The sequence below is a fragment of the Berghia stephanieae genome, chromosome 4 (assembly GCF_034508935.2).
Source record: "Berghia stephanieae isolate SIO BIC M18660-M18661 chromosome 4, UCSD_Bste_1.3, whole genome shotgun sequence".
In the NCBI taxonomy this organism is placed as follows: Eukaryota; Metazoa; Mollusca; class Gastropoda; order Nudibranchia; family Aeolidiidae; genus Berghia; species Berghia stephanieae.
Genome location: NC_088363.1, coordinates 33,128,460 through 33,143,044, shown reverse-complemented (window position 1 = coordinate 33,143,044; position 14,585 = coordinate 33,128,460). Strand labels below are relative to the sequence as shown.

Here is a 14,585-nt window from a genome sequence, read left to right as displayed (position 1 = left end):
TTCAGAGCATTTCCATTACAAACAACACTGAGACCATAAAAAGTGAGCTTTTTTATATAGCGCAATATCCACTAAATGTGCCCAAAGCGCTTTACAAAGGGTCCCTGACCAACAGCAACACGTAACATGTAGAACGAGACATGACGCCTGTTAGGCGATATTATTATTTTTTTCTGACAGAGACAACACTGTTAACGGCCAGGTACTCATTTTATACCTGAGTACGGTGAGAGAATGTGAGTAAAACCTTTTCCAAGGACTCAACTATGCGCCGAGCGAGACTCGAACCCAGGACCTTCCGATCCGAAAGCGAGTGTCATACCACAAGGCCACATAACTGCACATATTAAAAAGTCTAGTTACAGAATATAATTATGGGCTTGTTTTAATATTGTTGCAATGTGTGTAACACACTGCGTTGGTTTCAGAGCATTTCCATTACAACAACACTGAGAAAAAAAAGTTTATCAGACTTACAAAATAACTACTCGTGTCTGGTTCATCACGTGAAGTTGAGTAATTTTTGGTTGCATTTTGGACAAGCAATTTGATATTGTGAAAATAAAACTAGAATTTTTCCACGAATAATTGGATTGGCAACTCTACAGCATATTATGACACGAGTTACTATTCTTGCATGTCGAGATGCTTATATTAGTTTGACCTTCTCGACGTATTTCCTTCCTATTGTGGATTGTAGTCGACAAGTACGATTCTGAATTCTGCCCAACATTGAAATTGGCCAGAATTTTTGTTTTGTTCTTAAATCGGTCGATTTGGTTTACCTCCAACTTTAAAAAAAAAAATTATAAATAACACCTTAAATTTGAGGCTCCATGATGGCTCGGGTTTTAAGGCGATGGAGGCCATCTTAATGTCGAACGATTATACAGTTTGGTTTGTCTCTGGGTTGTTTTTTGTTGGGGTTTTTTTTTTTTTTTTTTTTTTTGGTGGGTTTTTTGGCCAAAATTAAAAATGGCGTTTTGTCATTTTGTGACAGAAATCCTTCTCACCCTCTTGAGAGTCGAGAGGTGTCGGGGTTTTTGGATTGCTGACATGTATTTGAAGTTTCATTAACGTTTTTTTCTCGGGGACGATTGGTGGTAGCGCCTTTTTTGGAATCATTCGGGGTTTGTTTGTTTTCTTTTTGTTTTTCTCTCTTTTTCTAATAAAGTCATTTCCTGACGCCTCGTTTTGTTTGAAGTTTGTGCTAAATTCCAGAATGTTCAGTGTTCACATTAATTTTCTTCCCGGATTTACCATCTGGATTAATTATATAGTGTTAAAGATTGAATTGAGGTTGTTCTGATGTTTACTTATACTAATTTACACATTTGAATAGCCTAGTAGTTGTGATGGGTTCATTGCAATGGAAAAATTCACAAACCAACGCAAACTGTTCTTCCATTACAACTGTTAAATCACACCCATAATTGTGTTGGGTTGTAAATCTTAAATAACAATGTGAAATTGAATGTAAGATTCAATTTAATATACGAAAGCAGATTAAAATTGACGTTTCGGGTTTCCCCTTTATCAACAAAACAGGATGAATAAAACACTACAGACGAATCATTGTTCTTTATTTCTTCGAGCTTCGAGCAGCACCATTTACATTATTGGGTGTAAATCTTATAAATGATATGTGCACATCGCCTCTGCCCCCCCCCCCCCTTTTTTTTTTTTTTCTTTTAAAATCTTTCGTGATATCGTGTATCTACCATTTTCCTGACGCCTTATTTTGTGTTTACAGTTTGAACTTAATTCCAGAGTATGTATTGAAGAGTACAGGGGGAAAACCACATATTTTATGTCCACCTTTTTGAATTACTGTGACCACCACCCCACCCCTCTCCCAGCCTATCAGTGATGTCAGGGGTCCACCCCCCCCCCTCCCTCTCTCTCTCTCTCTCTCTCTCTCTCTCTCTCTCTCCTCTCTCTCTCTCTCGCTCTCTCTCTCTCTCTCTCTCTCTCTCTCTCTCTCTCTCTCTCTCTCTCTCTCTAAATAGAACAGAGGAAAAACTAAAGGGTTATGTTTTATTTATAGAGGGCATCTCTTGACCCCTGACATCACTCAAGGGGGAAATCAGAAAATTTCCCAAAAAATAATGTTAACGTAAAAAGAGACATCTGTGGTTTTTCTCCTTTATTCTTCGTGTTTGACTTTCTTCCGAATTTAACACCTAATTAGGGATGTGGTAAAGTTTGATTTAAGGTTGTATAAGATTTTTGGTGAGAAATATGTGATGATGCGATATATATATGACGTTATAATGGATTTCTCTTCGACTTTATATATATATATATTTTTTTTTTAATGTTTTTAAAACACCCAAAAAAAATTGAACGTTTATATTGCGCAATATCCACTTAACGTGCTCAAAGCGCTTTACAAAGTAAAGATATATTTTCAGTTTTATCCAAATTATTTCGAAATTTTAAATTTACTTATAAAATGACCATTTGTTTATATATACAATTCACTCGTTGGTTTCATAGCTTACAATCTGATTTTGAAGACTAAATAGTTCATTTTGTTTCAACATTTCATGACTATCGGATTATTTTCAAGTTTCAATTTTTGGTTTTATTTTCATTGACTTAATGTTCCCGGCGAGTGATGTTTATCTTTCAAACTTCGGATCTCAGAGAGGGATTTGACGAAATATTATTTATATTGCACTGTGAACTTCACGTGTGCAATCGAGTGTGTTTATAAGTTACCCGTGTGTTTGTGTAATCTATGCATTTCCAAATGAAGCGGCGGTTGATGAGGTTGATTGACGTCAGAAAACACAGAGTGAGTTGATTTTGAAGTAGATAGCTTATAGATTGTATGCGTTTGGCTAAGAAGCTCACAACATTGTCAACATTGCCATCCGGAAGTATAACGGACCAACACACAAAACTATCTGTCACCTGCCTTGAACGTTTATAGTCCGGTTAATACAGTTTAGTGAGAATTACTCATAAACGCGGATGGCAAAAAGCAATAACAAAGACCTGAGTGACGTCAACTTCATACCATCTTTGTTATAGTTTTGTGCCATCCATGTTTTGAGTAATTATTCCTAAACTATATTAACCAGACTATAAACATTCAAGGTGCACATAATACTGTGTGTTGGTCCGTTATATTTCCGGATGGCAATGTTGTGAGTTTCTTAAATAGCAAGCGCACAGCATCAAGAATCAATTTATTTATTTATTTATTTATTTATTTATTTATTTATTTATTTATTTATTCATTTATTTATTTTATATATTTGCTTTTCAAATTACTATATAATTCATATTTTTTTCCATCTCGTCTCCAGACAAAAAAGAATCAACGCTATGGATACCTGTACAAACAAGGAGGGTAAGAAATATCCATTGTTATCATCTTACAATCATCTGAAGTATGTTATGTCATAGAGCACGATGTTGATGAAGGGTAAAACCCTGAAACGCCCATGACATCATTAATTGCCTCTGTCAGTTAAATTCAAACGCCTCATTGTTTCCTCGAGGAGTTAGTGATGATGATATAAGATGAATATGATGGAAGTGATAGTGATGATGATGATGACGATGAAGATGACGTCGACGATGTCTATAATGATGATGATGATGGTGGTGGTGGTGGTGGTGATAAATATGATGATGATGATGATGAAGACGATGCCGTCCACGATTTCTATAATGGTGATGATGGTGGTGGTGGTGATAAATATGATGATGATGAAGACGATGCCGTCGACGATTTCTATAATGGCGATGATGATGGTGGTGACATCATGATTTTAGCGGTAATGCCTGTTGTGATTGGGTTTAATTCTGGTTTCTTTAGTGCATTTTTGTTTCACATAGAGGCAACACCAAATTCCCGTTAGCTCTCATCATTAGGAAGTCCCAGGTTTGAGAGTTGTCTTGTTTTCAACATAAGAGTCATTTTAAAACGATCGATCGATATGTGAAGGATGAGTTTTTCGGCCAAAACTTTAAATGAGTGTTTGTTTGTTCTTTTGTTCTTTTGTTTGTTTATTTGTCTGTTTGTTGTTTTTTTTTTGTGGGTTTATTTTATTTATTTATTTATTTATTAGGGGAGGGGGGTTAGTCCTGCAATAACGTGGTGGGAAGAAAAATAAGGAAAGACCCTTTTCATAGAACTCAACTTTGCGTCTTTCATAGCATGATTCGTACACGGTACTTTCAGGTCACAGGCCGGGTGGCATAACACAGGCCTGCCGACTGTTACGAAATATTCGTAGAATTACATTTTGTCTCCAATTTCAGATCTTCATGAGTCGTTAAAACTTATTGAAAATTAAACTTGATGACAGAATTCATGATTTATTGTAAGGATTTTGTTATTTGATCCTTGTGAGGGTAAATTGTTGATTTTTAAAGTTCACAAGAGCGACTACATTTTTTCCCCTCAAAAACTATGAATTTTTATATGTTCAAGTAGTGTAAATGTTGCTGCTCGAAGCTCGAAAAGAATAGATAACAATGTGAAATTGAATGTAAGCTTCAATTTAATATACGAAAACAGATGAAATGGACGTTTCGGGTTTCCCCTTTATCAACAAAACAGGATGAATGAAACACTACAGACGAAAAGCATTGATTGATGGGCAGGAAGTAGTATGCTCCTTTGTAAAATTACAAAGAAGCACACTATTTCCTGCCCCATCAGTGATTTTGTTTACAAAGGAGCATACTACTTCCTGCCCATCAATCAATGCTTTTGTTTATTCATCTTAACAACGCCACTACCACATTATCTCAGTCGTCTGTAGCGTTTCATTCATTCTGTTTTTTTAGATTTAGATCTTAGTTTGAACTCTGATTGCCAAATCCCAGGACTGATCTGTGTATTGTGTCTCCCCAGGTACAACGCCAACAAAGGCTGGAAGAAAAGATGGGTGGTTTTCAACGGCAGCTCTCTTAGCTACTATGACAGTAACACGGTGAGCACCTACCTACTCAACAGTATTATACATAGAGCGAAGTTGATGTCAGTCAGGTCTTTGTTACTGTTTTTTGCCATCCATGTTTACGAGTAATTCTCACTAAACTGTATTAACCAGACTATCAACGTTCAAGGTTACACTTAGTTTTGTGTGTTGGTCCATTACACTTCCGGATGTCAATGCTGTGAGTTTCTTAGCCAAGCGCATACTATCTATAAGGACAACTTGCATGCCATCAGCACTGTTTTATGTTATATTTACTTCCTTTTACATTGTAAAAATGATAATTCTGTGGGGGTTTTTTTATCTTTTAACTGCTATTGATAATATGTAAAATGAAATTTTATGTTGTATATTGGATGCCATGTCTGTTGACGCCTGGCCTGGAGCTATATTGTACAAACAGGCGCTATATAAATAAATTACATTATTATTATGATTATTATTATTATTATTATTATTATTGTTATTATTATTATTATTATTATTATTATTATTATTATTATTATTATTATTATTATTATTATTATTATTATTATTAATTTTATTATTATCGTGCGGCTATGTGGTCTTGTGGTATGACACTCGCTTTCGGATCGGAAGGTCCTGGGTTCGAGCCTCATGCTCAGCGCATAGTTGAGTCCTTGGAAAAGGCTCTTTACTCACTTTCTCTCACCGTACTCAGGTGTAAAATGAGTATCTGGCTGTTAACAGCGTTGTCTTTGTCCGAAAAATTGTAATATTGCCTAACAGGCGGCATGGCCCGTCCTACATGTTAAATTTTGCTGTTGACCAGGGACCCCTTGTAAAGCGCTTTGAGCACATTTAGTGGATATTGCTCTATATAAAGCTCAATTTATTTTGATGGTATTTGTCGATTAATGTTGTCATATATAAACCTTTTTTCAGTCTCAAGTATCCAAGAGAATAATCCCAGTGTCCTGTATGAAGGAAGTCATTAATGACGTCAGGGTATGGCTTTAGTATATATTTGTGTGTATGCGTGTGTGTGTGTGTATGTGTGTGAGTGTATATATGTGTGTGTAAGAGAGAGAGAGAGAGAGATAGAGAGAGAGAGAGAGAGAGATTTGTAACCAGCATTTTCTTTCTCTATATTCTTAGATATAGGAGACATCTAAAATTTACCGTCCTTGTGTTATTTTATTGATTTTTTAAATAATAAAAATATGTCTGTTTATTTATATTTATGTATTAAAAACATATTGCCTGCTTATCATTTTATGTATATGAATATATAGACTTAAGAAGGGGGAAGAGAAGAAGGACAAGAAGGAGGAGAAGGAAATAGGGAGAATGGAGGAAGGCTGAAAGAAAAATAATTATTTACGTATTTTTTCTATTGATTTCAGACAAATGAACGCCACAACTACAAATTCAAAGTGGTCACAACTCTACAAGACCGAGTCTTCATCTTCTCGGCAGAATCACTTGGTAAGAATCTTGATGCCTCTCCTCCCCTCAGCCGTGGATTTATAATTTCCTCAATTACTTGAAAACAAAACTTGTTTCGTCTATCCATTTCCTCTATGTCGTTCATTCTTTTGACAGCGAAAGTAGTAGTAGTAAGCCTCGCAGTCCGAATGATGCTTGCTGAGAATTTGTGTAATTCAGTCACAGACTTTTTTAAACCTCAAGGAGTATAGCTGCTCTCTCCATCCATGTTGTTAATTGTTTCCATTGGTCACGGTCCTGGGCCAGAGTTTTGAGGCTATCAAGATCTTGTTGTGACTTTAGTACAGAGGGCACTGCAATATTTCTTAGTTCTTCAGAGATTCATTCGGCCTCATCTGAATCCAAAAATTTCTGGTATGTAGAGAGATCCTGGTTCAGGGTATTTACTATTGATGTTGATGGTCTCCCTACATATTTGTTGCTATGAAGGAAACATTGCATTCATTGCAGTTTGGGCTGGGATGTTATCTTCTCGACGTAAGATGTGACCAAATAGCCTCCATCGCTGTTCTTTTATGATTGTACTCAGGCATGGGACCCTTCTTCTTTCATAGAGATCAGTATTTGTAATTGTCTCTGGCCAATAGATTACGGTTACGTGACAGCGAAAAGAGCAGGGATATTATAGTAATAACCTTATTGTTTTGAATTTTTCTTTTACACAGAAACTCGTCCAATAAAGTTTTGTCATAGTTTAGTTGTTGAAAATGTATCATTATTATCATGAAAACAGGCTGTTTTCAATTGCTCTGTAGTAAAATCTCAATTGTCTTGAATTTTTCTATCACATAGAAACTCGTCCAGTAAAGTTTTTTTGATGATATATTGCTTGTATTCGTAGTTGATAATCTATTGCACACACCTAGGGGGCAGTGTGACTCAGCAGTACATTCTTTGTTTTGTACCCAAAAGGTACCGAGTTCAACTACCCACCTCGTTGTGTGGCCTTGAGCAAGTCACCTCGCCTTAGCTCACTTTGCGGCGCTGCACTGCAGCTGATGCCTGGGTTATTCCAGTCTTCCCCTTGGGATAGACCCTAAAGACAAATTTCCCCTTGGGGATGAATAAAAGGAATTTTATTTTTATTTTATTTATTTAGAAAACTTAGGTTGTTTGCAACTGCACTTCTTTCGAGAGTTTAGGATAAATGATATTTATCTTCCTTTTTTAAAAAAAATCCTTTTCAGAGGATTGTGTGTTGTGGTCAAATTTCATCATGGCGGGGATTACAGAGTACAAGGTGAGTGTGCAAATGGTGGTGTTGGCGGTTGTAGTGGTGGTGCTGGCGGTGGTGTTGGCGGTTGTAGTAGTGATGCTGGTGGTGGTGTTGGCGGTTGTAATGGTGGTGCTGGTGGTGGATGGTGATGGTGTTGGTTTTGGCAGCTGTGGTTAGTTGTGATGCTGTTTATGGTGACGGGGGTGGTAATGTTAGTGGTGATTGCAGTGGTGTTAATGGTGATGGTGGTGATACTGGTGGTGCTGATGATGGTATTTGTTGTAGTTTCGTACTAGTGCTGAGGATGGTGGTGGTATTGGTGGTAATGGTTGTAGTGGTGATGGTGTTAGTGCTGACGGAGGGATTATTAGTGATGGTGGTGGTATTGGTAATAAGGATATTGTTTATGGAGGTAGTGGTGGTATTAGCGGCATTGATTATTGGTGATAGTTTTAATGTTTGCTGCAAAAATGTGACTTGTTGAGCTATTTTTTTTTTGTAAATTTACTGATTTCACTCATTTTATCTGAGGTAAAGTTAAATATTTTCTCTTCTCATTTTATTCAGAAAAGTAAATTGGATGCCAGAGGCCAACCTGCTGAAGAGAAATCGGACAAGGAAGTAAGTCAATTCATTTATCCGACATATGTCACCTACTGCTTCAATCTGGTATTATAATGGGGTGGACCAGATGAGGTTACATTGATTACAAATATGACATTTTACTTTTTAGTTCCTTAAGAGTTCGTATCATTCTTTCTTTTCTCATAATCTCTTTTTTTTTCTTTCTTTCTAGTTCATTAAAATGTTTTTGGTTGCCTGATTATGTAAACCTCTACCCCCCCCCCCCCCTCAATTCTTAAATTAGTAAAGTGAAGAACTGAAATGTGATATTTATTGGATAATGAACTTTAAACGCTTTGAAGCTTTGGTGTAAGCGCTATATTATGTACAATTGTTATTACAATTCTTCTTCTACTTCTTCTTCTTCTTCTTCTTCTTCTTCTTCTTCTTCTTCTTATTATTATTATTATTATTATTATTATTATTATTATTATTATTATTATTATTATTATTATTATTATTATTATTATTATTATTATTGTTATTATTATTATTAATTTAATAATGCAAACGTTACTGATTGAAGAAATAAATAACAATAATAAAATGGAATAGAAACTTCAGTTTAATTTTAAAAGACGTTCGAGTTTCCATTTTGTCAACAAAACAGAATGAATCTTAAATACTAAAGAAAAATGAGAGATGAGAAGATGGACAAATCAAAGCCTTAACAAGCCATCCTCTCATATCTCATTCTTCTTTAGTGTCCCATTCATTGTGTTTTTTGGGGGTTTTTTCGACAAATGAACGTCCCCATCTACTTTCTTTATTCCATTTTATTGTTGTTTTAATGACAATGGGGGTCCCAATAGCTCAGTTGGTAGAGCACTCTCTTCAAACACAAAGGGACCAAGATCGATCCCGGGTGCAGTCGAGATTTTATTTTCTGATCCCCCTGTCCTCCCAGTAGTGATTGGGTAGCTGTTAAATCTGGTAGAAAGTACTTTATGATAGACTAACGTCCTATCCAAAGGGCAGCAAGCAGTTGCTATTTTCTGTTTCACGCTATAGAAACCAGGATAAACTCTGGCTCCACGGGCCGAATGGCTTTGAATGACTACTTTAATGACAAGCATACCTCTCTGTTTGATTCCAGGGCTTCATCAAATTCAATAACATGAAGAAATATTACGTTGTCATCAGTGGTCATCACCTCAGATACTTCAGGTCTTTCAAGGTAGGTTTCTATTTGAAGTCATTGTATAGTTCATAGGCCAAATGAACCCTTTAAAGTTATAGATATTTTTTAATGGTCTTAACGATACATAAATAACATATTACTTTTCAAATCAGTATTATTCTTGATAGGTAACGTAGATATCATTATTATGATTTTTAAAGATACTAAAGCATTATTTCATCATAATTATTTTCTTTGAAATTATGCTTGTTTGATGCTTGATTGTATGTCAGTGTTCATACGACCAAGTGACATGTTACTCACAATAAAAACTTAAATAATTCAATAGTGTGTAGGATAATGAGTTATTTTTCATTTAAACTTTTTTTTTTATTGCTTCTTGTTGATCCTTTTTTTTCTTTACTTTAATCTTATTTTGATTTTGCAATTGTTGATGATTGAAATGTTTCTGTTCCAAGTGAACACATATTAAAGAAAATCCAATATTTTCATAAGGAAATATTTTTCCCCTTATATGATGAAAGAAATGATTTTTGATTTTAGAAAGAACACAAATTCCATCACTCCGCTCAAAATTAAAAATCAAGCTGTTGAGCAAGTTTCGGTTTACAAATATTTGGGTATTTTAATTGACAATAAATTTCAGTGGCATTTACAAACCTATGCTGTTATCTCTAAATTGAACAAAAGAATGTATTTTATTCGCAAAATTTCAGAATTTGACATAGACAAAACGTTATGCACCCTTTTTTATAGATCCGTTTTGGAGACTGTAATTACTTTTTGTATTACAGCATGGTGTGGAAATTCCAGTATTTGTGGCATTAAGAAAATTGATCAGATAATTGATAAAGCCAGGAGTTATACTCACCCAATTTCCAATGCGGAAGAACTGTTCAAGAGATTTTGTCTAAGTAAAATGGAGAAAGTTATTAAGGATGGGAATCCCCCCTTCGCAAATATATCATGTTCTCCATGAGGAGCCGTCGCCTTATATCTATAAAAACAAAGACAACACGTCACCTTAATTCATTTTTGCCACATGGTGTTCGAATTTTTAACGCAACTGTGATTTGAATTAATTACTATCTTTTAAATATACACTCACAAGTTCGGACTAAGGCCAGAGGTATGGCCTATCTCAATTTATTAAATTAATATATAAAGTGTTGCTATTGGTTCTTGGTTGTATATTTTTACATTTTTGTACATTTGCATATATATATAATGTATACATTGTCGCCATAGATTCTCAACTTTGTGTTTATACATTTTTATGCATGCCACGTCTGTAAACGAATTTCCATTTTTTTGGATGAATAAAGTATATATTATGATTATTATTATTATCCTAAGCATCATTTCTTTTTATTGATATCATTATCTAAAGGATTTCCAAATGGGTTCCCCTATCCACGAGATTGACATGAAGTTGGCATCTGTCAAAGTTAAAGACCGAAGACGTTGTCGGTTACAACTCTGGCTTAATTATGACCATTTTGAGTGAGTCACTGGTGATGTTATTTTCTTCTTTATATAAACTGACTTAGCTCACAACATTTAGAAGAATTATATTTCTCCTTATATATAAGAGTTGCTGTTTATGTTCAGTTTTGTAAAGCACTTTGAGTATGTTTGGTGGATATTATTATTATTATTATTATTATTATTATTATTATTATTATTATTATTATTATTATTATTATTATTATTACTATTATTATTAATATTATTATTATTATTATTATTATTATTATTATTATTATTATTATTATTATTATTATTATTATTATTATTACTATTATTAGTGACATTGAATGACTCCTTATTTTTTGGAAAAACTTCTTGGTATTTGTAATCTTCTATCACCCATGACATACCGAAAAATGGTAGCCAGGTAGAATTGTGTGAAACAAACCATACACTCACCACATCTGTGTACAATTTTAAACCTTGTTTGTACATTTTTAAAATTACAGCCTGACCTTTGAGAATGACTCGGACATGCAGTCATGGCGTATGGCCATGGAGGACGCCATTGCAGAAGGTTTGGCAGACGACACGGTGCTAGAGAAAGTCTACCACAACATCAGCAATAGGGAATGTGCCGATTGTGGGGCTGACAGTAAGTTTAAGTTTACTAGATTATCTTGTTTGTTTTTTTGGGGGTTTTTTTTTTTTGGAGGGGGGGGGGGGGGGGAGTTATTTTTAGGGAGAGAGAAAAAGAAATGCCTCAGAGCGAAGACTCATCATTTTTATAGCAAGTGATATGCATGTGACCCATTGACACTTCTCAATTTGCAAGTCGTGTTTTCTGACCAGATTTTAATTTTGTCGATTTTCCATGAAAACAATTGTTTTCCTTATCTTTAATATGAAATTATTTTTGCAGCTTTGTAGCTCATGGAATAAATGATAAGATTTCTTTTGTGATTTCCTTATTTTTAAAGGTTGTGTCTTTTGGTTATAAAATGATTGAGATAATCCAGGCACTGCTTACTGTGTAGAGCTGGACTACAAAGTCATCAATATGAGTTAAATGTATTTCTCGAGAGAAAAAAAGATATGATTAGAAAATGATACCTCAAACCATGAATGATTGTGCAATGCTTCAAACATTGTGATGTGTGATTTATTTCCTTATTTAAGACATAAGAAACTGTCACTGTTCTTATTATTATTTTCATTGTAGCTTTTGAAAGTTGCTGTTGTTGTTGTTGTCATAAGGGATGTCTCCAATATGATTCATGGTAAAGTTTAGTGGAGCACAGTTTTTGTCAAGATGAAGGTCATTTTAAGCAATAGACATTTTAAGGACAAGTCTTCTGGCAACATTTTTTCAATACATGTTTTTTCCTAAAGATTAAAATATGAGAATAAAGATTAACATTATTATAATGTGGAGGCAACAACTGGCAAAAAGATAATCGACTGTTCGATAATGGCCCTTGGCGTTCCATGACATTCAACCTCTGTAGGGAGATGGAACTAAGGTAAGGTAATGTTGACATTTCTATCCATTCCTCAGAGCCTCATTGGGCATCCATCAACCTGGGTATTGTGGTGTGTAAAAACTGTGCTGGGATCCATCGGATGTTTGACTATCACATCTCCAAGATTCGGTCTCTACGCATGGACACCAGAGTCTGGACCCCTAGTCTTATTGAGGTGACTCATTTATTTTCATGTTTATTTATTTTTACTTTTTGATTAAAATGCTTTTCTTGCTTTCTATTGGGTACAGATGCGTGCATTGAGTATAAATAATAAAAAATAAAATTCCCTTTATTCATCCCATAGGGGAAATTTGTCTCTAGGGTCTATCCAAGGGAAGACTGGAATAACCCAGGCGTTAGCCGCAAGTGCAGCGCCGCAAATTGAGCTAGGGCGAGGTGATTTGCTCAAGGCCACACAACACAGTGCCTCGGCGGGTGATCACATACGGAAAGTTCTCCACATACACATATGCAAACTCTTTCCATACACATTACTATACCATCTACCCTAAATTAAAACATTTAAGGCACATGAGTTGTCAAAATAAGCTCTTCTAAATAATTCAGTTTACAATTTCCTTTTAAACGCATCTAAATTTTCACTGTTATTGGTTGTTATACGAAAGGGAATTCCTCAACCCAGCGCTGTTTACACTGAAGGATAAAATGACAATGTCCCGTAATCAGTTATTGTTTCATCCACAGTTAATGGTGACTATAGGAAATGCTAACGCCAATGCATTCTGGGAGTTTAGCCTCCAACAAGACTGCAAATTGCATCCGGCTTGTACCATCATGGAAAGGAAGGAGTTTATTCACAAAAAATACTTTAACAAAAGATTCCGCAATCACCACCCTCTGACAGGCATGGCACAGGCCTTAGGAGAGGTAAAGAAATGTAGAATGTTTGGTTTTGTTTTTCGTTTTTGTCCTTATTTAAATTTTTGTTATTTTTACCCAATAAATAATTGATTAGGGGGATTTTTTTATTGTTTTTGTTATTTGAAAAAAAAAATGTTATGTCTTTATTTTTGTTTGCTTTTTTTCCCATGTTTGTTTGTTTTTTGTTTTTTTAAAAATGTTTTTGGTTTTTTTCATTCATATTTCAAAGACATTATATGATAACTGTTTGTTATTTAAAAATTACATCTCATAATAAACCATCCAAATTGAGCATGTGATTCTTTTTGTACACAAAAGTCTTAACATTGAAAGATATAAGAATTTTTTATTTTGGCAATTTTAGTTCAAAACATGGAACAGCTTCAAAAAAAAAAAAAAATTGATCTTTTATATAGCGCAATATCCACTAAACATGCTCAAAGCGCTTTACAAAGTGTCCCTGACTAACAGCAACATGTAACATAAAGAACATAATTTTTCAACAATGTTTCGGATGACTAACAGCAACATGTAACATAAAGAACATAATTTTTCAACAATGTTTCGGATTTTAAAAATTCCTTCTTCATCTAACAACAAAAACATTAAAAATGGTAGTATGATAGAGAGAGAGTCCATAAAGACAGGAGGCGAGGTCTTCTTCTGTCCCAGTTACATTATATATTTACTTTTGTTTGGAAGCCATTGACGTTATATTTATCTTTCTTCAGTATTTATTTTTTTCACAGTCAGCACCTTATAATAGCTTTGGATTCACTTTTTAAAGTTGTATTATTTCACTTGATTGAGTGGTGACCATGTGGAGACTCTTTGTTTAAATTCAGTGCTTTTTAAAAAATTACGTTTCATAATAAACCATCCAAATTGAGCATGTAATTCTTTTTGTACAGTAAAGTCTTAACATTGAAAGATATGAGAATTTTTTTTTTTGGCAATTTTAGTTCATAACATGTCACAGCTTCAAATAAAAAAAGTTGAGCTTTTATATGCTAACGCAATATCCACTAAACATACTCAAAGCACTTTACAAAGAGTCCCTGATTAACAGCAACAACGTAACATAAAGAACAAAATTTTGCAACAATGTTTCAAATTAATAAACCCTTCTTCATCTAACAACCAAAAACATTAAAAATGGTAGTATGATAGAGTCCATAAAGACAGGAGACGAGGTCTTCTACTGTCCCGGTTACATTACCTATTTTCTTTTGTTTGGAAACCATTGACGTTATATTTATCTTTGTTCCGTATTTATTTTTTTCACAATCAGCACC

At 34.5% G+C, this 14,585-nt stretch overlaps 1 protein-coding gene across 14 annotated transcripts in view; it reads left to right on the top strand.

The window, feature by feature from the left end:
• Window positions 1-14,585, top strand: part of LOC144970444 (arf-GAP with Rho-GAP domain, ANK repeat and PH domain-containing protein 1-like) — a 152,015-nt gene that overhangs the window by 107,395 nt on the left and 30,035 nt on the right. For 12 of the 14 annotated variants that reach the window (XM_078910096.1, XM_078910090.1, XM_078910092.1 and 9 more), the window contains 11 exons: window positions 3,318-3,361; window positions 4,877-4,955; window positions 5,868-5,930; window positions 6,329-6,410; window positions 7,619-7,671; window positions 8,215-8,268; window positions 9,368-9,448; window positions 10,803-10,915; window positions 11,392-11,537; window positions 12,441-12,580; window positions 13,114-13,296. In XM_078910096.1, coding sequence (XP_078766222.1) covers window positions 3,318-3,361; window positions 4,877-4,955; window positions 5,868-5,930; window positions 6,329-6,410; window positions 7,619-7,671; window positions 8,215-8,268; window positions 9,368-9,448; window positions 10,803-10,915; window positions 11,392-11,537; window positions 12,441-12,580; window positions 13,114-13,296 — 1,038 coding nt within the window. Of the gene's footprint in view, window positions 1-1,072; window positions 1,131-2,155; window positions 2,801-3,317; window positions 3,362-4,876; window positions 4,956-5,867; window positions 5,931-6,328; window positions 6,411-7,618; window positions 7,672-8,214; window positions 8,269-9,367; window positions 9,449-10,802; window positions 10,916-11,391; window positions 11,538-12,440; window positions 12,581-13,113; window positions 13,297-14,585 lie in introns of those variants that run through there. The other 2 variants (XM_078910102.1, XM_078910103.1) reach the window with 2 other exon arrangements.